Source organism: Entelurus aequoreus, linkage group LG10 (assembly GCF_033978785.1).
Source record: "Entelurus aequoreus isolate RoL-2023_Sb linkage group LG10, RoL_Eaeq_v1.1, whole genome shotgun sequence".
NCBI classification, from domain to species: domain Eukaryota; kingdom Metazoa; phylum Chordata; class Actinopteri; order Syngnathiformes; family Syngnathidae; genus Entelurus; species Entelurus aequoreus.
The window spans coordinates 56,938,688-56,966,484 of record NC_084740.1 but is presented as its reverse complement, the minus strand read 5'-3'; the positions used below and the strand labels follow the sequence as shown (position 1 = coordinate 56,966,484).

Genomic DNA, 27,797 nt, shown 5'->3' with positions numbered 1-27,797 from the left:
GAACAATGAAGGCTGCAAAGAAGAAAGTTGTAGGTGGGATCGGTGTATTAGCAGCGGACTACAGCAACACAACCAGGAGGACTTTGTTGGAGAGCAGACGCGCTAGCCGGCGACCTCGCCTTGACTTCCTACGTCTCCGGGCCGCCAAACGCATCGGGTGAAGTCCTTCGTCCTTCCGTCGATCGCTGGAACGCAGGTGAGCACGGGTGTTGATGAGCAGATGAAGGCTGGCTGGCGTAGGTGGAGAGCTAATGTTTTTAGCATAGATCTGTGAGGTCCGGTTGCTAAGTAGGCTTCAATGGCGTCGTTAGCACAGCATTGTTAACCTTCGCCAGCCTGGAAAGCATTAACCGTGTATTTACATGTCCACGGTTTAATAGTATTGTTGATTTTCTATCTATCCTTCCAGTCAGGGGTTTATTTTTTTGTTTCTATATGCAGTTCAAGCACAATGCTATCACGTTAGCTCGTAGCTAAAGCGTTTCGCCGATGTATTGTCGTGGAGATAAAAGGCACTGAATGTCCATTTCGCGTTCTCGACTCTCATTTTCAAGAGGATATAGTATCCGAGGTGGTTTAAAATACAAATCCGTGATCCACAATAGAAAAAGGAGAGAGTGTGGATTCCAATGAGTCAGCTTGTACCTAAGTTACGGTCAGAGCGAAAAAAAATATGTATTTCACTGCATTCTAGTCCGTCACTCTAACGTTCCTCGTCCACGAATCTTTCATCCTCGCTCAAATTAATGGGGTAATGGTCCGAATAGCTCTAGCTGCGTTGAAAACAATAGGAAAATATGAGGGAGTGAACAACTGACAACGTCACGCTACTTCCGGTAGGGGCAAGTTTTTTTTTTATCAGAGACCAAAAGTTGCGAACTTTATCGTCGATGTTCTCTACTAAATCCTTTCAGCAAAAATATGGCAATATCGCAAAATGATCAAGTATGACACATAGAATGGATCTGCTATTCCCGTTTAAATAAAAAAAATTAATTTCAGTAGGCCTTTAATATGAGTGTGTATTATTTGTTTCTTTATTCTTTAGTGGAGAGAGATCCTGTTTGCCGTGGACTGTGTGTGACGCCCTGTTTTTGTTTCTATTCAAAAAAAGGTGAATACATCCTCAACGATTCAACTCCTGTGTGTGCGCCTCACTACGAAATACACAACGCAGAACAGTGACTGTTACAAAATGGTGCCGTGACCCGGATTCTTCAGATCAGCTGCTGAAGATCGCCGAGGTTATGCTGTGAGCAAGTAAGCGTATCGTACAGCAATCAGAAAGGATCCGTTGATCGTTGAGACTTTTGATAAAAAGTGATTTTGTTTTGCCGTGGCTGTGTTTTTCCACGATAAATCATTACGTTTCCTCACGTACAGTGTGTCTATACCACGTGTCTCTGTATTTTATTTTAACGTTATATTTCCACTGTTATATTCATTGTGTTTGAAATATAACGGATTTTACACCATTTGGGAGGGGTAGAGGGTGGATGCAAGCAGGGACTGCAGAGCAAGGTAGGCAGCCAGGCTGTAGCAGCCATGATGGTACCCCTGTAGCAAGGCAAATGTTTTCCACTCCCACCGTTGCTAATAATGACACCCTGGCACAATTGCGTGACCTTTTAGGGGAGTTGGGAACCCACATTGGTGACACTGTTGTTAGCCCCATATTAGCCAACCAAACACCTTCCCCCACACTAAGTTGCCCACACCCCATGACTCCACCCCCGCTCGAGCCCATGCCCTCCCCAGTTGATTTATCTCGACTGAACATCATGGTAAATGCAGCTGTCAAGGAACCAATGATGTATAGGGGAGATGGCTCAGACAAATACACCGTACAAGAGTGGATAGATATGATGGACGCTTACCTGCATAAAAAGAATTGTCCTACTACAGAGCAGGCAGATGAAATCCTCAGTCATCTTTTGGGACGAGCTAAGAGTATCGTTAAAGTGGGGCTGAAGAGTATTACTGATATCAACACACACCCTGAAGTGGTATACGACATACTCAGAAGATACTTCAGTGACTCTCCCATGTCCGGCTAACCGATGGCTGATTTCTATTCTACACAGCCTGACGCAAATGAGAACCCAGTGGATTACTGGGTTCGACTCAATACAGCAGCCGAGCACGCTGACCAGCATCTGCGGAAAAGTGGAGAAAAGATGGAGAACATGTCAGCGCAAATTGCTATGATGTTCATCAGGAACTGCCCCAACCCCGAACTCTCCAGTGTGTTCCGATGTAAGCCTATCAGCAAATGGTCAGCCGTGGAGGTGCAAGAAGCGCACCAGATGAGCACCAGAGGGAGCATCAGGCAAGGAAGAGGGCCATTAGAGCAGAGAAGTTCAAAATGGTGACAGCAGCTACCACTACCTGTCAACCTGTAGTTGAGGAGCTGACTGCAATGAGAGCGGGTGTTCAAGAACCTTCCACACAGACAAAGGTGAGTGCAGTCACCACTTCAGAAGCAGGGGCTTTAGAACGAGTACTAAGCATGCTAGAAGGCATTTTGGCCAGAGCAGCCTCCCCGGTCCAACAGCCGACCCAGTGGACACGCCCCACTTCTTGCCGTGTATGTGGCGACAAAACTCACATCACACGTGAACACTGCATGAAAGAGAAGAGGTGCTTTGGGTGCCTGGAACCTGGCCACACAAGGAGAGATTGCCCATGGGCCGCTCCACACCAAACCCAAGCAGAGAACCACACACCCAACCAGGGAAACTGAATCGCTCACACTGTGGAGGGCAAAGTGTGAGTGCGTCATGTCAGACCCTCAAAACTGAAGAAGACATACATGCAATATATGAGGAGAGCTGCAAGACTGCACCGAACGGTAGTGTCATGATTTTTCAGAATATACACAAACTTGAGAAGGCAGATGATCTATTCTACACTGATGTGCTGGTGAATGACCAAGTTGCACTGTATGCCATGCTAGACACTGGTTCAATGGCTTGTACGATGAGTGAAGAAGCAGAAGAGGAGCTCCACAAGGCAGGGTTGCTGTCAGAGGGTGCCCAGTCCACCAAAGACATTTTTCTGGTGGGTTGTGGTGGTGTGCATGTGCGACCCAAGTGCATTCACCAGTTAAAGTTGAAAATCTACGGACAAGAAGCAATCGTGCCCACACTAGTCGTGCCAGGCCAGCGTGACCAAATGATAGTAGGCACCAATTTGCTGAAAAACTTGCTACGCCAATTCAAGCAAGATCTCAGCTATTGGCGCGTGATGAGTAAAGATGACTCTACTAGTGAACCAGGCATCGAGCAGTTCTTGAGCATGCTCTCGGGCATAACAAGATGGAAAGGTGACATTATCCCAGACATCATTGGAACTGTGAAGCTTACTAATGCTGTGACACTGGTACCGAAACAGGAGCACATAGTGTGGGGAAAACTTCCTGGAAAGGCTCCTATCTCAGAGGGAAGTACCATACTGGTGGAACCAGCAAAATCACACTCCAACCGGAAGAGCGTCATGGTAGGGAGAACTGTGGCATCAATGAGCGGAGACAGGTGGATTCCTGTGAAGGTCGTGAACCCAAGTGACAAGCCTGTAACACTGAGGAGGAACATGAAGTTAGCTGATGTTTCACCATGTGTGGCACTTGAAGACTTTGAGCTTGGGGTGGACTATGTCGCCAGCACGGAGCTAAAAGCACAAGGCCAAAGCGTAAGAGTAGACACTGACCATGTCCCTGACACCTCTGTAACTCTCGCCCTTCAGGATAAGCTTGCTGATCTTGGATTGGACGACATAGACATCCACTCATGTGAAGTGTCCCCTTATTGGAAGAGTCAACTTGTGGAACTCATACAGAGGCATGATGATGTGTTCTCCAAGGACAAGCTGGACTGTGGCCTAGCCAAAGACTTCGTCCACAGGATCCATCTGACTGATGAGCGCCCCTTCCGACTAGCATACCGCCGTGTCCCACCAAGCCAATACCAGAAACTAAGAGAGGTCCTTTCTGAGATGGAGGAGAAGAACATCATACGCAAGTCGTCAAGTGAGTGGGCCTCGCCATTAGTACTGGTTTGGAAAAAGAGTGGGGAACTACGCATTTGTGTGGACTACCGGTGGCTTAATGCACGCACTGTGAAGGATGCCCATCCAGTACCTCACCAAGCTGACTGTTTGGCTGCGCTAGGGGGAAATGCCATATTCAGCGCCATGGACTTGACATCGGGGTTCTACAATGTCCCCATGCACGAACAGCACAAGAAGTTTACTGCCTTCAATACACCAGTAGGCCTCCATGAGTTCAACAGACTACCCCAAGGCCTGTGCAACAGCCCGGCAAGTTTCATGCGCCTCATGATGAGTGTCTTTGGAGACCAAAACTTCCTGACCCTGCTGTGCTACCTCGACGATGTTTTGGTCCTTGCCCCAAATGAAGAGGAAGCCCTCAAAAGACTCAAAATGGTCTTTAAGCGGTTGAAAGGACATGGGCTTAAGTTGGCTCCGGCGAAGTGTCAAGTTCTTGGGCCACATCATTGATGAGAATGGGGTTTCCACTGATTCTGAAAAGATACAAGTCATCACAGACATGAGTGAAGCGGACTTGATGATGGAGTCACACCTTCAGCAAAAAAGATCAAGTCTTTTCTCGGTATGGTAATGTATTACCAGAGATTCATACAGAACTGTTCCAGTATGGCGAAGCCCCTGTTCTCTCGGACCGCCACTGCAACTGGAAAGGCCAACGCAAAACGGGCTTCTCACTTTAAAAGGCTCAGCCCAGGGGATTGGGCTCAAGAACAGAGTGACGCATTCAACCAACTAAAGGCTGCTCTGTTGAACTCAGTTGTGTTGGCCCATCCGGACTTTGGTCGCCCTTTCATCCTCTCAACCGACGCTTCATTGGATGGATTGGGCGCTGTCCTCTCTCAAGTCCCTGAAGGAGGGAGCAAAGCATGTCCCATAGCCTTTGCAAGCAAAGCCCTGAGTCGCTCACAAACCAAGTATCCAGCCCATCGTTTGGAGTTCCTCGCTCTCAAGTGGTCAGTGTGCGACAAATTCAGCCATTGGCTGAAGGGACACTCCTTCACTGTTTGGACTGATAATAACCCACTAACCTACATCCTCACGAAGCCAAAGTTGGATGCTTGTGAACAGCGGTGGGTGTAGAAGTTGGCTCCATACGACTTCAGTATCCAATATATCCCAGGCAGTAAGAACATCGTTGCAGATGCCTTGAGCAGGCAACCCTTCATCAAGCCACGGGTCAGCGAGAGACTTATAGTAGAACCATATGAGGCTCTGCTCGAGGAAGCGCAACAGATCCGGGATGACAGGATACAGGATGTGTTTCGGCTGAGCATCAACTGGCAAGAAGTAAATCTGGGCGGATCTGAAGTGGCATGCAGTTCAATGAGCAGTGAAGAAGTGACGGCAGTCCTGGATGGTCAGATAGAGTGGGGTGAGGGACCCAAAGGGAGAGTGATCTCCTGGCTAGCAAATGATGTACATAAGATTGTTCCACCAGGAGAAAGTGCCTTACCCGTCTTCTCCCTTAAAGAGGAACGGGAAGACACTATACTGGCAAGAGTCATACACTATGTGGCACGTGGCAGGAGGCCATCGAGGAGAGAAAGAGTTAAAGAGCCTCTCAAAGTCCAGAAGACTCTAAAGCAGTGGGAGAAGCTCAAGATGTTGGATGGCATCCTATTTAGAGTGAGCAAAGATTCACTAACTGGGAGAAGGCGGTACCAGTATGTTGTGGCTGCATCACTGGCCAACCAGGCTCTGCAGGGTGTCCATGACGAGGCTGGGCATCAGGGACAGCATAGGACTCTATACCTGGCAAGGCAGAGGTTCTTCTGGATTGACATGGAACGAGATGTCCGTGAATATGTCAAGTCGTGCAAGCGCTGTGTGGTGAGCAAGACACCCGAACCCGAAGGGAGAGTGCCTCTCGAGAGCATCAAAACAACAAGCCCTCTCGAGATGGTCTGCATTGACTTTTGGTCAGCTGAAATCCCAAATGGAAATACTGTGGATGTCCTGGTCGTCACTGACCATTTCACAAAAATGGCTCACGCCTTCCCATGTCATGATCAGTCAGCAAAGCAGGTTGCTCGTCAACTCTGGGATCGATACTTCTGTGTCTACGGCTTTCCAGAGAGAATTCACTCCGACCAAGGAGCCAACTTTGAGAGCCAGTTGATCCGAGAGTTGCTGCTAATCTCTGGGGTAAAGAAGTCGAGGACAACGGCTTATCATCCCATGGGAAACAGTGTGGTTGAACGCTTTAACCGGACATTGGGAAGCATGATCAGAGCTCTCCCTCCAAGAGCCAAGCAAAAATGGCCCCAAATGTTGCAGACATTGACTTCCGCCTACAACTGCACCGCCCATGAGTCGACGGGCTATGCCCCGTTTTATCTAATGTACGGGAGAATTCCCAGACTCCCAGTTGACGTAATGTTCCACAATGTGGAGAGGGACTGTGACATTGCTGACTATGATAAATATGTCTTCAAACTGAGGGAGGAGCTAAAAGAGGCATTGTCATCTGCCTAGGCCAATGCTGTCACCAGACAGCGTCATCAAACTGATCTGTACAACCAAAGGACCAAAGGTCATGACATCGCTGAGGGAGACCAAGTACTCTTGTCAAATAAATGTGAAAGGGCACGCAAGAAGTTGTCGGACAAATGGGAGTCTGTCCCGTATGTGGTTGTCTCAAGAGACCCAAAATGTCATACCTACCGGATAAGGAACACTTGTAGTGGTCATGAAAGGGTTGTCCATTGCAACCGCCTCCTGTGTGTCAACTTTCTTCCGCTTAAGTTGGAGAATGAAGGGGATGTTGAATCATCATTCACTGAATCATCTGAGTCAAGGCATGATGGGACACAAAGTCGGGTTTCGGATGTGGTGACGGGAGATGTCACAGAAGAACGAACAGCCAGTTGGGTTCTGGATAGTGCTTCTGTCAATTCGCCATCGGAATGTCTGGATGCTGATCAGGAGCTTGAAGACCCTGATCTGGATAAAAGTGCTAGCCAGAGGCCAAAGAGTGTGGCAAGTGTGGTTGATGGGACAGGCCATGGTGACGACCCCCCAAGCACAGCAATCAGTGTTGTCTCCCGTATAAGAACGAGGGTGGGTAGGCTGGTAAAACCTGTAGATAGGCTAATTCAGAACATGACCCAGAAGAAAATATCTGTTTGAGTTACAAACCTCTGTAAACCTTCAATTACCATAAGATAGTTGTTTACTCCAATGTTTGGGTTGAATATGTATTACAGTAGCAGTGATAAATATTAGGTACTCCTTGTCTTGTGAAAGGTATGTATGTAGCCGAGCTAAATTTTATTTTATTTTATTTAAATTTTGGTCAATTATTCACATCATTTTTTGTTGTGAACTTCCCCAAAAGTGTTTCTCATTGTAAATAGGTTCCACTCTATTATTTTCCGTTACATACCTTTTTGTTTCCCTGGGGGTGATTTGGCGTCGCACCTTTGTGACCAGCTTCAATGAGCACTGACGCTCGGAGCTGGTAAGTCACGTTTATGTCTATCTCCCTTTGTTTTTTATAAACTTTTTGCTTGTAGCTTTTAAAAGTGTTTTGTGGGAATGCGCACTGTCTTGTGACTTGTTGGTGTGCATGTGGGTTGAATTCCCGAATGATGGTTGTTGAATTGTTGAAAAAAACAGACTTTTGTATGCTAAAGGATGTGTGAATTAGCTTGATTAGCTTAGTGCTAGCGGCAGTTGTTGCGGGGTTTCCTGTCTCGTGAGTTTGTGCACGGGTCAGGGGCTCTGCTGTGTGTCTGTGTGGACATCTTGTGTGCCGCTGGAGCATTAATATGAGTGTGTATTATTTTTTTCTTTATTCTTTAGTGGAGAGAGATCCTGTTTGCCGTGGACTGTGTGAGACGCCCTGTTTTTGTTTCTATTCAAAAAAAGGTGAATAAATCCTCAACGATTCAACTCCTGTGTGTGCGCCTCACTACGAAATACACAACGCAGAACAGTGACTGTTACATATATTCCTCAGCCTCGTGTAGTGTTTCTCTAGTCTCCCACCTCCTTCAGCTTGTCTAGTGTAGTGTTTCTCTAGTCTCCCACCTCCTTCAGCTTGTCTAGTGTAGTGTTTCTCTAGTCTCCCACCTCCTTCAGCTTGTCTAGTGTAGTGTTTCTCTAGTCTCCCACCTCCTTCAGCTTGTCTAGTGTAGTGTTTCTTTAGTCTCCCACCTCCTTCAGCTTGTCTAGTGTAGTGTTTCTCTAGTCTCCCACCTCCTTCAGCTTGTCTAGTGTAGTGTTTCTCTAGTCTCACACCTCCTTCAGCTTGTCTAGTGTAGTGTTTCTCTAGTCTCCCACCTCCTTCAGCTTGTCTAGTGTAGTGTTTCTCTAGTCTCCCACCTCCTTCAGCTTGTCTAGTGTAGTGTTTCTCTAGTCTCCCACCTCCTTCAGCTTGTCTAGTGTAGTGTTTCTTTAGTCTCCCACCTCCTTCAGCTTGTCTAGGGTAGTGTTTCTTTAGTCTCCCACCTCCTTCAGCTTGTCTAGGGTAGTGTTTCTCTAGTCTCCCACCTCCTTCAGCTTGTCTAGTGTAGTGTTTCTCTAGTCTCCCACCTCCTTCAGCTTGTCTAGTGTAGTGTTTCTCTAGTCTCACACCTCCTTCAGCTTGTCTAGTGTAGTGTTTCTCTAGTCTCCCACCTCCTTCAGCTTGTCTAGTGTAGTGTTTCTCTAGTCTCACACCTCCTTCAGCTTGTCTAGTGTAGTGTTTCTCTAGTCTCCCACCTCCTTCAGCTTGTCTAGTGTAGTGTTTCTCTAGTCTCCCACCTCCTTCAGCTTGTCTAGTGTAGTGTTTCTCTAGTCTCCCACCTCCTTCAGCTTGTCTAGTCTAGTGTTTCTTTAGTCTCCCACCTCCTTCAGCTTGTCTAGGGTAGTGTTTCTCTAGTCTCCCACCTCCTTCAGCTTGTCTAGTGTAGTGTTTCTCTAGTCTCACACCTCCTTCAGCTTGTCTAGTGTAGTGTTTCTCTAGTCTCCCACCTCCTTCAGCTTGTCTAGTGTAGTGTTTCTCTAGTCTCCCATCTCCTTCAGCTTGTCTAGTGTAGTGTTTCTTTAGTCTCCCACCTCCTTCAGCTTGTCTAGTGTAGTGTTTCTCTAGTCTCCCACCTCCTTCAGCTTGTCTAGTGTAGTGTTTCTCTAGTCTCCCACCTCCTTCAGCTTGTCTAGTGTAGTGTTTCTCTAGTCTCACACCTCCTTCAGCTTGTCTAGTGTAGTGTTTCTCTAGTCTCCCACCTCCTTCAGCTTGTCTAGTGTAGTGTTTCTCTAGTCTCCCACCTCCTTCAGCTTGTCTAGTGTAGTGTTTCTCTAGTCTCCCACCTCCTTCAGCTTGTCTAGTGTAGTGTTTCTCTAGTCTCCCACCTCCTTCAGCTTGTCTAGTGTAGTGTTTCTCTAGTCTCCCACCTCCTTCAGCTTGTCTAGTGTAGTGTTTCTCTAGTCTCCCACCTCCTTCAGCTTGTCTAGTGTAGTGTTTCTCTAGTCTCCCACCTCCTTCAGCTTGTCTAGTGTAGTGTTTCTCTAGTCTCACACCTCCTTCAGCTTGTCTAGTGTAGTGTTTCTCTAGTCTCACACCTCCTTCAGCTTGTCTAGTGTAGTGTTTCTCTAGTCTCCCACCTCCTTCAGCTTGTCTAGTGTAGTGTTTCTCTAGTCTCCCACCTCCTTCAGCTTGTCTAGTGTAGTGTTTCTCTAGTCTCACACCTCCTTCAGCTTGTCTAGTGTAGTGTTTCTCTAGTCTCCCACCTCCTTCAGCTTGTCTAGTGTAGTGTTTCTCTAGTCTCCCACCTCCTTCAGCTTGTCTAGTGTAGTGTTTCTCTAGTCTCACACCTCCTTCAGCTTGTCTAGTGTAGTGTTTCTCTAGTCTCCCACCTCCTTCAGCTTGTCTAGTGTAGTGTTTCTCTAGTCTCCCACCTCCTTCAGCTTGTCTAGGGTAGTGTTTCTCTAGTCTCCCACCTCCTTCAGCTTGTCTAGGGTAGTGTTTCTCTAGTCTCCCACCTCCTTCAGCTTGTCTAGTGTAGTGTTTCTCTAGTCTCCCACCTCCTTCAGCTTGTCTAGTGTAGTGTTTCTCTAGTCTCCCACCTCCTTCAGCTTGTCTAGTGTAGTGTTTCTCTAGTCTCCCACCTCCTTCAGCTTGTCTAGTGTAGTGTTTCTTTAGTCTCCCACCTCCTTCAGCTTGTCTAGTGTAGTGTTTCTCTAGTCTCCCACCTCCTTCAGCTTGTCTAGTGTAGTGTTTCTCTAGTCTCCCACCTCCTTCAGCTTGTCTAGTGTAGTGTTTCTCTAGTCTCCCACCTCCTTCAGCTTGTCTAGTGTAGTGTTTCTTTAGTCTCCCACCTCCTTCAGCTTGTCTAGTGTAGTGTTTCTCTAGTCTCCCACCTCCTTCAGCTTGTCTAGTGTAGTGTTTCTCTAGTCTCACACCTCCTTCAGCTTGTCTAGTGTAGTGTTTCTCTAGTCTCCCACCTCCTTCAGCTTGTCTAGTGTAGTGTTTCTCTAGTCTCCCACCTCCTTCAGCTTGTCTAGTGTAGTGTTTCTTTAGTCTCCCACCTCCTTCAGCTTGTCTAGGGTAGTGTTTCTCTAGTCTCCCACCTCCTTCAGCTTGTCTAGTGTAGTGTTTCTCTAGTCTCCCACCTCCTTCAGCTTGTCTAGTGTAGTGTTTCTCTAGTCTCCCACCTCTTTCAGCTTGTCTAGTGTAGTGTTTCTCTAGTCTCCCACCTCCTTCAGCTTGTCTAGTGTAGTGTTTCTCTAGTCTCCCACCTCCTTCAGCTTGTCTAGTGTAGTGTTTCTTTAGTCTCCCACCTCCTTCAGCTTGTCTAGTGTAGTGTTTCTCTAGTCTCCCACCTCCTTCAGCTTGTCTAGTGTAGTGTTTCTTTAGTCTCCCACCTCCTTCAGCTTGTCTAGGGTAGTGTTTCTTTAGTCTCCCACCTCCTTCAGCTTGTCTAGGGTAGTGTTTCTCTAGTCTCCCACCTCCTTCAGCTTGTCTAGTGTAGTGTTTCTCTAGTCTCCCACCTCCTTCAGCTTGTCTAGTGTAGTGTTTCTCTAGTCTCACACCTCCTTCAGCTTGTCTAGTGTAGTGTTTCTCTAGTCTCCCACCTCCTTCAGCTTGTCTAGTGTAGTGTTTCTCTAGTCTCACACCTCCTTCAGCTTGTCTAGTGTAGTGTTTCTCTAGTCTCCCACCTCCTTCAGCTTGTCTAGTGTAGTGTTTCTCTAGTCTCCCACCTCCTTCAGCTTGTCTAGTGTAGTGTTTCTCTAGTCTCCCACCTCCTTCAGCTTGTCTAGTCTAGTGTTTCTTTAGTCTCCCACCTCCTTCAGCTTGTCTAGGGTAGTGTTTCTCTAGTCTCCCACCTCCTTCAGCTTGTCTAGTGTAGTGTTTCTCTAGTCTCACACCTCCTTCAGCTTGTCTAGTGTAGTGTTTCTCTAGTCTCCCACCTCCTTCAGCTTGTCTAGTGTAGTGTTTCTCTAGTCTCCCATCTCCTTCAGCTTGTCTAGTGTAGTGTTTCTTTAGTCTCCCACCTCCTTCAGCTTGTCTAGTGTAGTGTTTCTCTAGTCTCCCACCTCCTTCAGCTTGTCTAGTGTAGTGTTTCTCTAGTCTCCCACCTCCTTCAGCTTGTCTAGTGTAGTGTTTCTCTAGTCTCACACCTCCTTCAGCTTGTCTAGTGTAGTGTTTCTCTAGTCTCCCACCTCCTTCAGCTTGTCTAGTGTAGTGTTTCTCTAGTCTCCCACCTCCTTCAGCTTGTCTAGTGTAGTGTTTCTCTAGTCTCCCACCTCCTTCAGCTTGTCTAGTGTAGTGTTTCTCTAGTCTCCCACCTCCTTCAGCTTGTCTAGTGTAGTGTTTCTCTAGTCTCCCACCTCCTTCAGCTTGTCTAGTGTAGTGTTTCTCTAGTCTCCCACCTCCTTCAGCTTGTCTAGTGTAGTGTTTCTCTAGTCTCCCACCTCCTTCAGCTTGTCTAGTGTAGTGTTTCTCTAGTCTCACACCTCCTTCAGCTTGTCTAGTGTAGTGTTTCTCTAGTCTCCCACCTCCTTCAGCTTGTCTAGTGTAGTGTTTCTCTAGTCTCACACCTCCTTCAGCTTGTCTAGTGTAGTGTTTCTCTAGTCTCCCACCTCCTTCAGCTTGTCTAGTGTAGTGTTTCTCTAGTCTCCCACCTCCTTCAGCTTGTCTAGTGTAGTGTTTCTCTAGTCTCACACCTCCTTCAGCTTGTCTAGTGTAGTGTTTCTCTAGTCTCCCACCTCCTTCAGCTTGTCTAGTGTAGTGTTTCTCTAGTCTCCCACCTCCTTCAGCTTGTCTAGTGTAGTGTTTCTCTAGTCTCCCACCTCCTTCAGCTTGTCTAGTGTAGTGTTTCTCTAGTCTCCCACCTCCTTCAGCTTGTCTAGTGTAGTGTTTCTCTAGTCTCCCACCTCCTTCAGCTTGTCTAGGGTAGTGTTTCTCTAGTCTCCCACCTCCTTCAGCTTGTCTAGGGTAGTGTTTCTCTAGTCTCCCACCTCCTTCAGCTTGTCTAGTGTAGTGTTTCTCTAGTCTCCCACCTCCTTCAGCTTGTCTAGTGTAGTGTTTCTCTAGTCTCCCACCTCCTTCAGCTTGTCTAGTGTAGTGTTTCTCTAGTCTCCCACCTCCTTCAGCTTGTCTAGTGTAGTGTTTCTCTAGTCTCCCACCTCCTTCAGCTTGTCTAGTGTAGTGTTTCTCTAGTCTCCCACCTCCTTCAGCTTGTCTAGTGTAGTGTTTCTCTAGTCTCCCACCTCCTTCAGCTTGTCTAGTGTAGTGTTTCTCTAGTCTCACACCTCCTTCAGCTTGTCTAGTGTAGTGTTTCTCTAGTCTCCCACCTCCTTCAGCTTGTCTAGTGTAGTGTTTCTCTAGTCTCACACCTCCTTCAGCTTGTCTAGTGTAGTGTTTCTCTAGTCTCCCACCTCCTTCAGCTTGTCTAGTGTAGTGTTTCTCTAGTCTCCCACCTCCTTCAGCTTGTCTAGTGTAGTGTTTCTCTAGTCTCACACCTCCTTCAGCTTGTCTAGTGTAGTGTTTCTCTAGTCTCCCACCTCCTTCAGCTTGTCTAGTGTAGTGTTTCTCTAGTCTCCCACCTCCTTCAGCTTGTCTAGTGTAGTGTTTCTCTAGTCTCCCACCTCCTTCAGCTTGTCTAGTGTAGTGTTTCTCTAGTCTCCCACCTCCTTCAGCTTGTCTAGTGTAGTGTTTCTCTAGTCTCCCACCTCCTTCAGCTTGTCTAGGGTAGTGTTTCTCTAGTCTCCCACCTCCTTCAGCTTGTCTAGGGTAGTGTTTCTCTAGTCTCCCACCTCCTTCAGCTTGTCTAGTGTAGTGTTTCTCTAGTCTCCCACCTCCTTCAGCTTGTCTAGTGTAGTGTTTCTCTAGTCTCACACCTCCTTCAGCTTGTCTAGTGTAGTGTTTCTCTAGTCTCCCACCTCCTTCAGCTTGTCTAGTGTAGTGTTTCTCTAGTCTCCCACCTCCTTCAGCTTGTCTAGTGTAGTGTTTCTCTAGTCTCCCACCTCCTTCAGCTTGTCTAGTGTAGTGTTTCTCTAGTCTCCCACCTCCTTCAGCTTGTCTAGTGTAGTGTTTCTCTAGTCTCCCACCTCCTTCAGCTAGTCTAGTGTAGTGTTTCTCTAGTCTCCCACCTCCTTCAGCTTGTCCAGTTTGGGGTCCTTCATGGACTCTGGCTGGATCATCTTCATCTTGCCCGCTGTATGATACACAAAAGCACGCTGTAAAAACTTTACAGTATTTCACATCATTTTTTCACAGTGACTGTAAAAAACAGGATACTCTTATATTTGACAGTAATGAACTGTTATTTCACAGTAAAACACAATAATATCACAACAAATGGCAGTAAGTTCCCAATGATTTTCTCCGTACTGTACAGTACAGTACAGTACAGTACAGTACAGTATGTTGCACGCTGTTAAAACCAGGGAGTAAATAACTACAACTGGGGAATTACAGCATTTAGTTGTAACATTTTTGAATTTTTTTTTGTAAATAACTATACCCACATTTAGTTATATTATGTGTAGGAGCGTAGAAATGGGTGTTGTTTTTTTTACAAGCACAAAAGAACATGTTCTTGTATCAAATCATGTTGATCAATTAATTATTTGTATTCATTAGTCTTGTCAGTGGCGACAAGATTTTTGATGGACTTAACGAGCCTTGGATGCTCTCCCTGAAGTTAAAGCCAATTGACACAAAATACAAGAGGCTTTTTTTTGTCTTTGGACTAAAAGTAAGTGCAACTAATAACTAATCATTTTATTTTATTAACTAACCAGTTGCTATTAATTTGTGTCTTTATTACAAAAGCTTTTTTGACCAAATTTTTTTTGTTTAAAATTTTGTGAAATGTGAATTTTTTTTGTATCAAATTATGCTGACAATTTCTTGTAAAGAAATGTTTTAGCAAAATGTGTGTTTAAAATTTCAATGTAAAAAAATTCAGTGTTTTAAAATTCATTGTATAAAAAATCAGTGTATGAAAACTCAGTGTCTGAACATATATATATATATATATATATATATATATATATATATATATATATATATATATATGAATATGTATATATATACATACATACATATATATATATATATATATGAATATGTATATACATACATACATACATACATACATATATATATATATATATATATATATATATATATATATATATATATATATATATATATATATATATATATATATATATATATATATATACATATACATATACATATATATATATATAGTTAACTGTTAAATCATAGCTCTGCAGTTCCAATAAATTGCTGTAAAGATTTTTTAAATTAGATTACCGTAAAAGTTGTAGTGAAAGGAATGCAATTACTCGCCAGCAATTTGCTGTGAATTTACATTGAACATGTTTACAGTGCATAAATGTATTTGTTGTGCTTTGTTTGCAATGAAGCTAATGTAGCTTTATATTCTTCTGAAGTAAAACGGGGGTGTGCCAACGTTTGCCACTGAGGGCCACATATTGTCTTTCCCTCCATTTCTCTTTAACGCCATGCCCTTTCTGAGCTTTAGCAAAACTATATTTACAACAGTAAAATTGATAGAAAATAACACGCAATGTTATTTTAAAACACAAAAGCCAAAAGCAGTGAAGTTGTCACGTTGTGTAAATGGTAAATAAAAAGACAATACAACAAATCCTTTTCAACTTATATTCAATTGAATAGACTGCAAAGACAAGATATTTCATGTTCACACTGAGAAACGTTCTTCTTTTTTGCAAATATTAGCTCATTTGGAATTTGATGCCTGCAACATGTTTCAAAAAAGCTGGCACAAGTAGTAAAAAAGATTGAGAAAGTTGAGGAATGCTCATCAAAGACTTATTTGGAACATCCCACAGGTGAACAGGCTAATTGGGAACAGGTGGGTGCCATGATTGGGTATAAAAGTAGATTCCATGAAATGCTCAGTCATTCACAAACAAGGATGGGGTCGAGGGTCACCACTTTGTCAACAAATGCCTGAGCAAATTGTTTAAGAACAACATTTCTCAAGCAGCTATTGCAAGGAATTTAGGGATTTCAACATCTACGCTCCGTAATATCATCAAAAGGTTCAGAGAATGTGGAGAAATCACTGCACGTAAGCAGCTAAGCCCGTGACCTTCCATCCCTCAGGCTGTACTGCATCAACAAGCGACATCAGTGTGTAAAGGATATCACCACATGGGCTCAGGAACACTTCAGAAAACCACTGTCAGTAACTACAGTTGGTCGCTACATCTGTAAGTGCAAGTTAAAACTCTACTATGCAAAGCCAAAGCCATTTATCAACAACACCCAGAAACGCTTCGCTGGGCCTGAGCTCATCTAAGATGGACTGATGCAAAGTGGAAAAGTGTTCTGTGGTCTGACGAGTCCATAATTCCAAATTGTTTTTGGAAACTTTGGACCAAAGAGGAAAAGAAGCATGGGGACTGTTCTAGGGTGAAAGTGTAAAGGGCAGCATATTTTTGCTGAAAGGATTTAGTATAGAACAACGACGATAAAGTTCGCAACTTTTGGTCTCTGATAAAAAAAAAAGCCTTGCCCCTACCGGAAGTAGCGTGACGTAGTCAGTTATTCGCCTCCTCATATTTTCCTATTGTTTTCAACGCAGCTAGAGCGATTCGGACCGAGAAAGCGACGATTACCCCAATTATTTGACAAGGATGAAAGATTTGTGGATGAGGAACGTTAGAGTGAAGGACTAGAGTGTAGTGCAGGGTGTATCTTTTTTCTCTCTGACCGTAACTTATGTACAAGCTGGCTCATTGGATTCCACACTCTCTCCTTTTTCTATTGTGGATCACGGATTTGTATTTTAAACCACCTCGGATACTATATCCTCTTGAAAATGAGAGTCGAGAACGCGAAATGGACATTCACAGTGACTTTTATCTCCACGACAATACATCGGCGAAGCCCTTTAGCTACTGAGCTAACGTGATAGCATCTGGCTCAAATGCAGATAGAAACAAAATAAATAAACCCCTGACTGGAAGGATAGACAGAACATCAACAATACTATTAAACCATGTACATGTAAATGCACGGTTAATAATTCTCAGCCTAGCAAAGCTTAACAATGCTGCTGCTAACGACGCTGAAGCTAACTTAGCAACTTAGCAACCGGACCTCACAGAGCTATGATAAAAACATTAGCGCTCCACCTACGCCAGCCAGCCCTCATCTGTTCATCAACACCCGTGCTCACCTGCGTTCCAGCGATCGACGGCGCGACGAAGGACTTCACCCGATCACAGATGCGGTTGGCGGCTAGCATCCAAGTAAGTCCTCCTGGTTGTGTTGCTACAGCCAGCCGCTAATACACCGATCCCACCTACAACTTTCTTCTTTGCAGCCTCCATTGTTCATTAAACAAATTGCAAAAAAATACACCAACACAGATGTCCAGAATACTGTGGAATTGTTCGATGAAAACAGAGCTGTTTGTATGGTGACACATTGGGTACGAATACTTCCGTTACCGTTGTGACGTCACGCGCATACGCATAATACATAGATGTTTCCAACCGGAAGTTTAGCGGGAAATTTAAAATGTCACAAGTTAACCCGGCCGTATTGGCATGTGTTGCAATGTTAAGATTTCATCATTGATATATAAACTATCAGACTGCGTGGTCGCTAGTAGTGGCTTTCAGTAGGCCTTTAACAATGTACATCAAACAAGAATGGGAAAGAATTCCACTTCAAAAATGTGTCTCCTCAGTTCCCAAACCTTTACTGAGTGTTGTTAAAAGGAAAGGCCATGTAACACACTGGTAAAAATGCCTTTTTTGAAATGTGTTGCTGCCATTCAATTCTAACTACATTATTATTTGCAAAAAAGAAGAAAGTTTGTCAGTGTGAACATGAAATATCTTGTCTTTGCAGTCTATTCAATTGAATATAAGTTGAAAAGGATTTGTTGTATTCTCTTTTTATTTACCATTTACACAACGTGACGACTTCACTGCTTTTGGGGTTTGTAGAAACAGACCTGCGAAGGTTTGAGCGTCCATGTGCTCGTCCTCTTTGGCATTGTGGAAGACGTCAGCCTCCATAGCGCCCCCTCTGTTCATCCTAGAGACAAACATCTTCAGCATAATGGTACAAACAAGTGACCCACAATGCAACACCGAATTGGAATGTTATCAGGCAAAGGGAATGGCAGCACTCGTGCACACAGCCACTATATACAGTATGATGAATGGCAGCACTCGTGCACACAGCCAGTATATACAGTATGATGAATGGCAGCACTCGTGCACACAGCCAGTATATACAGTATGATGAATGGCAGCACTCGTGCACACAGCCTGTATATACAGTATGATGAAGAAATATGAATACTGCTTATAATATTTACTTTTTCTGTACTGGTTTCTTCCCCTTGGCTCATTTTGGTATTTTCTACACCTCCTCCTGGTCTCCTCCAATCAGCTGTCTCCTTGTCCAGGTGTACCTGGTCTCACCTGGTGAGTCCCAAACCCAGCTTTCTTATCCTCAGGGTCAGCGTATGTTGGACTCTTTTCATTTTATTTCCACCCGTGGCCATTGGAGAACCATCAGTTCATTTGGATTTTATTTTGAAATGCAAACAAAGAATTAAAGCTGCAAGCAGCGATGGGCGGGACCGACTTTGAGGGCTCATAAAATCCAAACCGGAGCAGTAATTAAAACTCTTTCATCAACTTTTAATCAGAAGGGTTCAATCTCTCTCCTGTGCTAATTTGAAGCCGACACGACAAACGCGCTCAGAGGAGATAATGTTTGAAAAAAGGTGACTGTTTTTACACAACTTTTGTTTTGAAGGGGGAATTGCAAACTTCCTGTTGATTTTTGCTGGGGATTGTCAGTGTATGAAATCTAGGTCTAAGTGAGACCTACATAGAGGTTTTTGTTTCATGTCTCTACGACATTCTTACTGGGAGTTACAGGCAGTTTTGTCTGTGTTTTCTTCCTAGGGGGCGCTAGAGCGCAATTTTGAGTTTTAGGGTTTGGTTTTTTGATTAGATCTCAGTTTTCGCCAGTCCTGATGTGTGTGTCCAATTTGGTGAGTTTTGAAGCATGTTAAGGGGGTCAAATTACAGCTCAAAGAGGCGGCGGTATAATAATAAAAGGCTAGAAATACAATAGGGTCCTCTGTCCCAAAGGGACTCGGTCTCTAATAATAATAAAAGGCTAGAAATACAATAGGGTCCTCTGTCCCAAAGGGACTCTGTCCCTAATAATAATAAAAGGCTAGAAATACAATAGGGTCCTCTGTCCCAAAGGGACTCGGTCCCTAATAATAATAAAAGGCTAGAAATACAATAGGGTCCTCTGTCACAAAGGGACTCTGTCCCTAATAATAATAAAAGGCTAGAAATACAATAGGGTCCTCTGTCCCAAAGGGACTCGGTCCCTAATAATAATAAAAGGCTAGAAATACAATAGGGTCCTCTGTCCCAAAGGGACTCGGTCCCTAATAATAATAAAAGGCTAGAAATACAATAGGGTCCTCTGTCCCAAAGGGACTCGGTCCCTAATAATAATAAAAGGCTAGAAATACAATAGGGTCCTCTGTCACAAAGGGACTCTGTCCCTAATAATAATAAAAGGCTAGAAATACAATAGGGTCCTCTGTCCCAAAGGGACTCGGTCTCTAATAATAATAAAAGGCTAGAAATACAATAGGGTCCTCTGTCCCAAAGGGACTCTGTCCCTAATAATAATAAAAGGCTAGAAATACAATAGGGTCCTCTGTCCCAAAGGGACTCGGTCCCTAATAATAATAAAAGGCTAGAAATACAATAGGGTCCTCTGTCACAAAGGGACTCGGTCCCTAATAATAATAAAAGGCTAGAAATACAATAGGGTCCTCTGTCCCAAAGGGACTCGGTCCCTAATAATAATAAAAGGCTAGAAATACAATAGGGTCCTCTGTCCCAAAGGGACTCGGTCCCTAATAACAATAAAAGGCTAGAAATACAATAGGGTCCTCTGTCACAAAGGGACTCTGTCCCTAATAATAATAAAAGGCTAGAAATACAATAGGGTCCTCTGTCCCAAAGGGATTCGGTCCCTAATAATAATAAAAGGCTAGAAATACAATAGGGTCCTCTGTCCCAAAGGGACTCTGTCCCTAATAATAATAAAAGGCTAGAAATACAATAGGGTCCTCTGTCCCAAAGGGACTCTGGCCCTAATAATAATAAAGGCTAGAAATACAATAGGGTCCTCTGTCCCAAAGGGACTCGGTCCCTAATAATAATAAAAGGCTAGAAATACAATAGGGTCCTCTGTCCCAAAGGGACTCTGTCCCTAATAATAATAAAAGGCTAGAAATACAATAGGGTCCTCTGTCCCAAAGGGACTCTGTCCCTAATAATAATAAAAGGCTAGAAATACAATAGGGTCCACTGTCCCAAAGGGACTCAGTCCCTAATAATAATAAAAGGCTAGAAATACAATAGGGTCCTCTGTCCCAAAGGGACTCTGTCCCTAATAATAATAAAAGGCTAGAAATACAATAGGGTCCTCTGTCCCAAAGGCACTCAGTCCCTAATAATAATAAAAGGCTGGAAATACAATAGGGTCCTCTGTCCCAAAGGGACTCTGTCCCTAATAATAATAAAAGGCTAGAAATATAATAGGGTCCTCTGTCCCAAAGGGATTCGGTCCCTAATAATAATAAAAGGCTAGAAATACAATAGGGTCCTCTGTCCCAAAGGCACTCTGTCCCTAATAATAATAAAAGGCTAGAAATACAATAGGGTCCTCTGTCCCAAAGGGACTCTGGCCCTAATAATAATAAAGGCTAGAAATACAATAGGGTCCTCTGTCCCAAAGGGACTCGGTCCCTAATAATAATAAAAGGCTAGAAATACAATAGGGTCCTCTGTCCCAAAGGGACTCGGTCCCTAATAATAATAAAAGGCTAGAAATACAATAGGGTCCTCTGTCCCAAAGGGACTCGGTCCCTAATAATAATAAAAGGCTAGAAATATAATAGGGTCCTCTGTCCCAAAGGACTCGGTCCATAATAATAATAAAAGGCTAGAAATACAATAGGGTCCTCTGTCCCAAAGGGACTCGGTCCCTAATAATAATAAAAGGCTAGAAATACAATAGGGTCCTCTGTCCCAAAGGGACTCTGTCCCTAATAATAATAAAAGGCTAGAAATACAATAGGGTCCTCTGTCCCAAAGGGACTCGGTCCCTAATAATAATAAAAGGCTACAAATACAATAGGGTCCTCTGTCCCAAAGGGACTCGGGCCCTAATAATAACAAAGGCTACAAATACAATAGGGTCCTCTGTCCCAAAGGGACTCGGGCCCTAATAATAATAAAAGGCTAGAAATACAATAGGGTCCTCTGTCCCAAAGGGACTCGGTCCCTAATAATAATAAAAGGCTAGAAATACAATAGGGTCCTCTGTCCCTAATAACAATAAAAGGCTAGAAATACAATAGGGTCCTCTGTCCCAAAGGGACTCGGTCCCTAATAATAATAAAAGGCTAGAAATACAATAGGGTCCTCTGTCCCTAATAATAATAAAAGGCTAGAAATACAATAGGGTCCTCTGTCCCAAAGGGACTGTCCCTAATAATAATAAAAGGCTAGAAATACAATAGGGTACTCTGTCCCAAAGGGACTCGGTCCCTAATAATAATAAAAGGCTAGAAATACAATAGGGTCCTCTGTCCCAAAGGGACTCGGTCCCTAATAATAATAAAAGGCTAGAAATACAATAGGGTCCTCTGTCCCAAAGGGACTCGGGCCCTAATAATAATAATAGGCTAGAAATACAATAGGGTCCTCTGTCCCAAAGGGACTCGGGCCCTAATAATAATAAAAGGCTAGAAATACAATAGGGTCCTCTGTCCCAAAGGGACTCGGTCCCTAATAATAATAAAAGGCTAGAAATACATTAGGGTCCTCTGTCCCTAATAACAATAAAAGGCTAGAAATTCAATAGGGCCCTCTGTCCCAAAGGGACTCGGTCCCTAATAATAATAAAAGGCTAGAAATACAATAGGGTCCTCTGTCCCAAAGGGACTCGGGCCCTAATAATAATAAAAGGCTAGAAATACAATAGGGTCCTCGGTCCCAAAGGGACTCTGTCCCTAATAATAATAAAAGGCTAGCAATACAATAGGGTCCTCTGTCCCAAAGGGACTCGGTCCCTAATAATAATAAAAGGCTAGAAATACAATACGGTCCTCTGTCCCAAAGGGACCCGGGCCCTAATAATAATAAAAGGCTAGAAATACAATAGGGTCCTCTGTCCCAAAGGGACTCGGTCCCTAATAATAATAAAAGGCTAGAAATACAATAGGGTCCTCTGTCCCAAAGGGACTCTGTCCCTAATAATAATAAAAGGCAAGAAATACAATAGGGTCCTCTGTCCCAAAGGGACTCTGTCCCTAATAATAATAAAAGGCTAGAAATACAATAGGGTCCTCTGTCCCAAAGGGGACCGGTCCCTAATAATAATAAAAGGCTAGAAATACAATAGGGTCCTCTGTCCCAAAGGGACTCGGGCCCTAATAATAATAAAAGGCTGGAAATACAATAGGGTCCTCTGTCCCAAAGGGACTCGGGCCCTAAAAATAATAAAAGGCTAGAAATACAATAGGGTCCTCTGTCCCAAAGGGACTCGGGCCCTAATAATAATAAAGGCTAGAAATACAATAGGGTCCTCTGTCCCAAAGTGACTCGGTCCCTAATAATAATAAAAGGCTAGAAATACAATAGGGTCCTCTGTCCCAAAGGGACTCGGTCCCTAATAATAATAAAAGGCTAGAAATACAATAGGGTCCTCTGTCCCAAAGGGACTCAGTCCCTAATAATAATAAAAGGCTAGAAATACAATAGGGTCCTCTGTCCCAAAGGGACTCTGTCCCTAATAATAATAAAAGGCTAGAAATACAATAGGGTCCTCTGTCCCAAAGGGGACCGGTCCCTAATAATAATAAAAGGCTAGAAATACAATAGGGTCCTATGTCCCAAAGGGACTCGGTCCCTAATAATAATAAAACGCTAGAAATACAATAGGGTCCTCTGTCCCAAAGGGACTCGGGCCCTAATAATAATAAAAGGCTGGAAATACAATAGGGTCCTCTGTCCCAAAGGGACTCGGGCCCTAATAATAATAAAAGGCTAGAAATACAATAGGGTCCTCTGTCCCAAAGGGACTCGGGCCCTAATAATAATAAAGGCTAGAAATACAATAGGGTCCTCTGTCCCAAAGGGACTCGGTCCCTAATAATAATAAAAGGCTAGAAATACAATAGGGTCCTCTGTCCCAAAGGGACTCGGTCCCTAATAATAATAAAAGGCTAGAAATACAATAGGGTCCTCTGTCCCAAAGGGACTCGGTCCCTAATAATAATAAAAGGCTAGAAATACAATAGGGTCCTCTGTCCCAAAGGGACTATGTCCCTAATAATAATAAAAGGCTAGAAATACAATAGGGTCCTCCGTCCCAAAGGGACTCGGTCCCTAATAATACTAAAAGGCTAGAAATACAATAGGGTCCTATGTCCCAAAGGGACTCTGTCCCTAAGAATAATAAAAGGCTACAATAGGGTCCTCTGTCCCAAAGGGACTCGGTCCCTAATAATAATAAAAGGCTAGAAATACAATAGGGTCCTCTGTCCCAAAGGGACTCGGTCCCTAATAATAATAAAAGGCTAGAAATACAATAGGGTCCTCTGTCCCAAAGGGACTCGGTCCCTAATAATAATAAAAGGCTAGAAATACAATAGGGTCCTCTGTCCCAAAGGGACTCGGTCACTAATAATAATAAAAGGCTAGTAATACAATAGGGTCCTCTGTCCCAAAGGGACTCTGTCCCTAATAATAATAAAAGGCTAGAAATACAATAGGGTCCTCTGTCCCAAAGGGACTCGGGCCCTAATAATAATAAAAGGCTAGAAATACAATAGGGTCCTCTGTCCCAAAGGGACTCGGTCCCTAATAATAATAAAAGGCTAGAAATACATTAGGGTCCTCTGTCCCAAAGGGACTCTGTCCCTAATAATAATAAAAGGCTAGAAATACAATAGGGTCCTCTGTCCCAAAGGGACTCGGGCCCTAATAATAATAAAAGGCTAGAAATACAATAGGGTCCGCTGTCCCAAAGGGACTCGGGCCCTAATAATAATAAAAGGCTAGAAATACAATAGGGTCCTCTGTCCCAAAGGGACTATGTCCCTAATAATAATAAAAGGCTAGAAATACAATAGGGTCCTCTGTCCCAAAGGGACTTGGTCCCTAATAATACTAAAAGGCTAGAAATACAATAGGGTCCTATGTCCCAAAGGGACTCTGTCCCTAAGAATAATAAAAGGCTACAATAGGGTCCTCTGTCCCAAAGGGACTCGGTCCCTAATAATAATAAAAGGCTAGAAATACAATAGGGTCCTCTATCCCAAAGGGACTCGGTCCCTAATAATAATAAAAGGCTAGACATACAATAGGGTCCTCTGTCCCAAAGGGACTCGGTCCCTAATAATAATAAAAGGCTAGAAATACAATAGGGTCCTCTGTCCCAAAGGGACTCGGTCCCTAATAATAATAAAAGGCTAGAAATACAATAGGGTCCTCTGTCCCAAAGGGACTCTGTCCCAAATAATAATAAAAGGCTAGAAATACAATAGGGTCCTCTGTCCCAAAGGGACTCGGGCCCTAATAATAATAAAAGGCTAGAAATACAATAGGGTCCTCTGTCCCAAAGGGACTCGGTCCCTAATAATAATAAAAGGCTAGAAATACAATAGGGTCCTCTGTCCCAAAGGGACTCTGTCCCAAATAATAATAAAAGGCTAGAAATACAATAGGGTCCTCTGTCCCAAAGGGACTCGGGCCCTAATAATAATAAAAGGCTAGAAATACAATAGGGTCCTCTGTCCCAAAGGACTCGGTCCCTAATAATAATAAAAGGCTAGAAATACAATAGGGTCCCCTGTCCCAAATTTGTGTTTTTTTAATTGCCCGTCATGACCAAAACATACACTGATCCTTCAATATATATATATATATATATAAAGTAAGATGTCACACGTGAGGCATGAAAGTAAGACGTCACACGTGAGGCATGAAAGTAAGACGTCACACATGAGGCATGAAAGTAAGACATCACACGTGAGGCATGAAAGTAAGACGTCACACGTGAGGCATGAAAGTAAGACGTCACACGTGAGGAATGAAAGTAAGACGTCACACGTGAGGCATGAAAGTAAGACGTCACACGTGAGGAATGAAAGTAAGACGTCACACGTGAGGCATGAAAGTAAGACGTCACACGTGAGGAATGAAAGTAAGACGTCACACGTGAGGCATGAAAGTAAGACGTCACACGTGAGGCATGAAAGTAAGACGTCACACGTGAGGCATGAAAGTAAGACGTCACACGTGAGGCATGAAAGTAAGACGTCACACGTGAGGCATGAAAGTAAGACGTCACACGTGAGGCATGAAAGTAAGACGTCACACGTGAGGCATGAAAGTAAGACGTCACGCGTGAGGCATGAAAGTAAGACATCACGCGTGAGGCATGAAAGTAAGACATCACACGTGAGGCATGAAAGTAAGACGTCACACGTGAGGCATGAAAGTAAGACGTCACACGTGAGGCATGAAAGTAAGACGTCACACGTGACCCTGACAGGAAGGAATAAGAAGCTGTTCCACATCTTGCAAATATTAAAGTCTCTTTCTTACCTTCAGTGGGACTAAGTTGGCCGCGATTGGAGAAGCTGAAAAGGAGTCAGCGCTTTATTTCTTCTTGAGAAAATAAAATGTCACCAAGTGGGAAGTGAAGCTGAGCACCAGGACAGGAAGTGGTAGATGTTGTGCAAAAGTACAACTTCCTCTTTTGTCTTCTTTGTCTGTGCACCAGTCATCATCATACTTGTTTGTCTGTGCACCAGTCACCATCATACTTGTTTGTCTGTGCACCAGTCATCATCATACTTGTTTGTCTGTGCACCAGTCACCATCATACTTGTTTGTCTGTGCACCAGTCATTATCATACTTGTTTGTCCGTGCACCAGTCACCATCATACTTGTTTGTCTGTGCACCAGTCATCATCATACTTGTTTGTCCGTGCACCAGTCACCATCATACTTGTTTGTCTGTGCACCAGTCACCATCATACTTGTTTGTCTGTGCACCAGTCACCATCATACTTGTTTGTCTGTGCACCAGTCACCATCATACTTGTTTGTCTGTGCACCAATCACCATCATACTTGTTTGTCTGTGCACCAGTCACCATCATACTTGTTTGTCTGTGCACCAGTCACCATCATACTTGTTTGTCTGTACACCAGTCATCATCATACTTGTTTGTCTGTGCACCAGTCACCATCATACTTGTTTGTCTGTGCACCAGTCATCATCATACTTGTTTGTCCGTGCACCAGTCACCATCATACTTGTTTGTCTGTGCACCAGTCATCATCATACTTGTTTGTCTGTGCACCAGTCACCATCATACTTGTTTGTCTGTGCACCAGTCACCATCATACTTGTTTGTCTGTGCACCAGTCACCATCATACTTGTTTGTCTGTGCACCAATCACCATCATACTTGTTTGTCTGTGCACCAGTCACCATCATACTTGTTTGTCTGTGCACCAGTCACCATCATACTTGTTTGTCTGTGCACCAGTCACCATCATACTTGTTTGTCTGTGCACCAGTCACCATCATACTTGTTTGTCTGTGCACCAGTCACCATCATACTTGTTTGTCTGTGCACCAATCACCATCATACTTGTTTGTCTGTGCACCAGTCACCATCATACTTGTGTGTGCACCAGTCACCATCATACTTGTGTGTGCAACAGTCACCATCATACTTGATACGGGATGGTTGGCAAGTATGGTCACCATTCAAGACTGGACTTGTTGCCATTAAATCCACTAAAATAGGAGAAAAAAAAGCTGCTGAAATTCAGACAAATAAAAAAAATAGAGATTGTATTTACAGTAGGACCTCAACTTAAGAGTGTTTTGATATAAGAATTGTCTCAGCTATTTGTTATGCTTTAAGTTGAAGCCAAACATTTAAAGTTACGAGCATTATAAATGGCTTATACTTGTATTGCGCTTTTCTACCTTCAAGGTACTCAAAGCGCTTTGACACTATTTCCACATTCACACACACATTCACACACCACCTTCACACACCACCTTCACACATTCACACACATTTTCACACACACATTCACACACATTTTTACACACACATTCACACACTTATGGTGGGAGCTGCCATGCAAGGCCCTAACCACCACCCATCAGGAGCAAGGGTGAAGTGTCTTGCTCAAGGCGAGCCACATAAAATAATGTGGCAGGACCACATAAAATAATGTGGCAGACCACATTATTTTATGTGGCGAGCCACATAAAATAATGTGGCGAGCGACATGAAATGATGTGGCGAGCCACATAAAATGTGGCAGGACCACGTAAAATAATGTGGCAGGACCACATAAAATAAAGTGACAGGACCACATAAAATAATGTGGCGAGCGACATAAAATGATGTGGCGAGCCACATAAAATAAAGTGGCAGGACCACGTAAAATAATGTGGCAGGACCAAATAAAATAATGTGGCAGACCAGATTATTTTATGTGGCGAGCCACATAAAATAAAGTGGCAGGACCACATAAAATAATGTGGCGAGCCACATAAAATAAAGTGGCAGGACCACGTAAAATAATGTGGCAGGACCAAATAAAATAATGTGGCAGACCACATTATTTTATGTGGCGAGCCACATAAAATAATGTGGCGAGCCACATAAAATAATGTGGCGAGCCACATAAATGATGTGGCGAGCCACATAAAATAAAGTGGCAGGACCACATAAAATAATGTGGCGAGCGACATAAAATGATGTGGCGAGCCACATAAAATAAAGTGGCAGGACCACGTAAAATAAAGTGGAAGGACCAAATAAAATAATGTGGCAGACCACATTATTTTATGTGGCGAGCCACATAAAATAAAGTGGCAGGACCACATAAAATAATGTGGCGAGCCACATAAAATAATGTGGCGAGCCACATAAAATAATGTGGCGAGCCACATAAATGATGTGGCGAGCCACATAAAATAAATTGGCAGGACCACATAAAATAATGTGGCGAGCCACATAAAATGATGTGGTAAGCTACATTCAATAATGTGACAGGACCACATAAAATAAAGTGGCAGGACCACATAAAATAATGTGGCGAGCCACATA

The 27,797-nt window shown here is 43.7% G+C and overlaps 1 protein-coding gene across 3 annotated transcripts in view; it reads right to left on the bottom strand.

Annotated features, from left to right (window-relative positions):
- Positions 1-25,336, bottom strand: part of parvg (parvin, gamma) — a 53,743-nt gene extending 28,407 nt beyond the window's left edge. For 2 of the 3 annotated variants that reach the window (XM_062059637.1, XM_062059638.1), the window contains exons 1-3: positions 25,258-25,336; positions 17,544-17,626; positions 13,645-13,709 (exon numbers count right to left, since the gene is read on the bottom strand). In XM_062059637.1, coding sequence (XP_061915621.1) covers positions 13,645-13,709; positions 17,544-17,625 — 147 coding nt within the window. In that variant the 5' untranslated portion in view covers position 17,626; positions 25,258-25,336. The remainder of the gene's footprint in view (positions 1-13,644; positions 13,710-17,543; positions 17,627-25,257) is intronic. The other variant, XM_062059639.1, reaches the window with a different exon arrangement.
- Between the last annotated feature and the right edge of the window lie 2,461 nt (positions 25,337-27,797).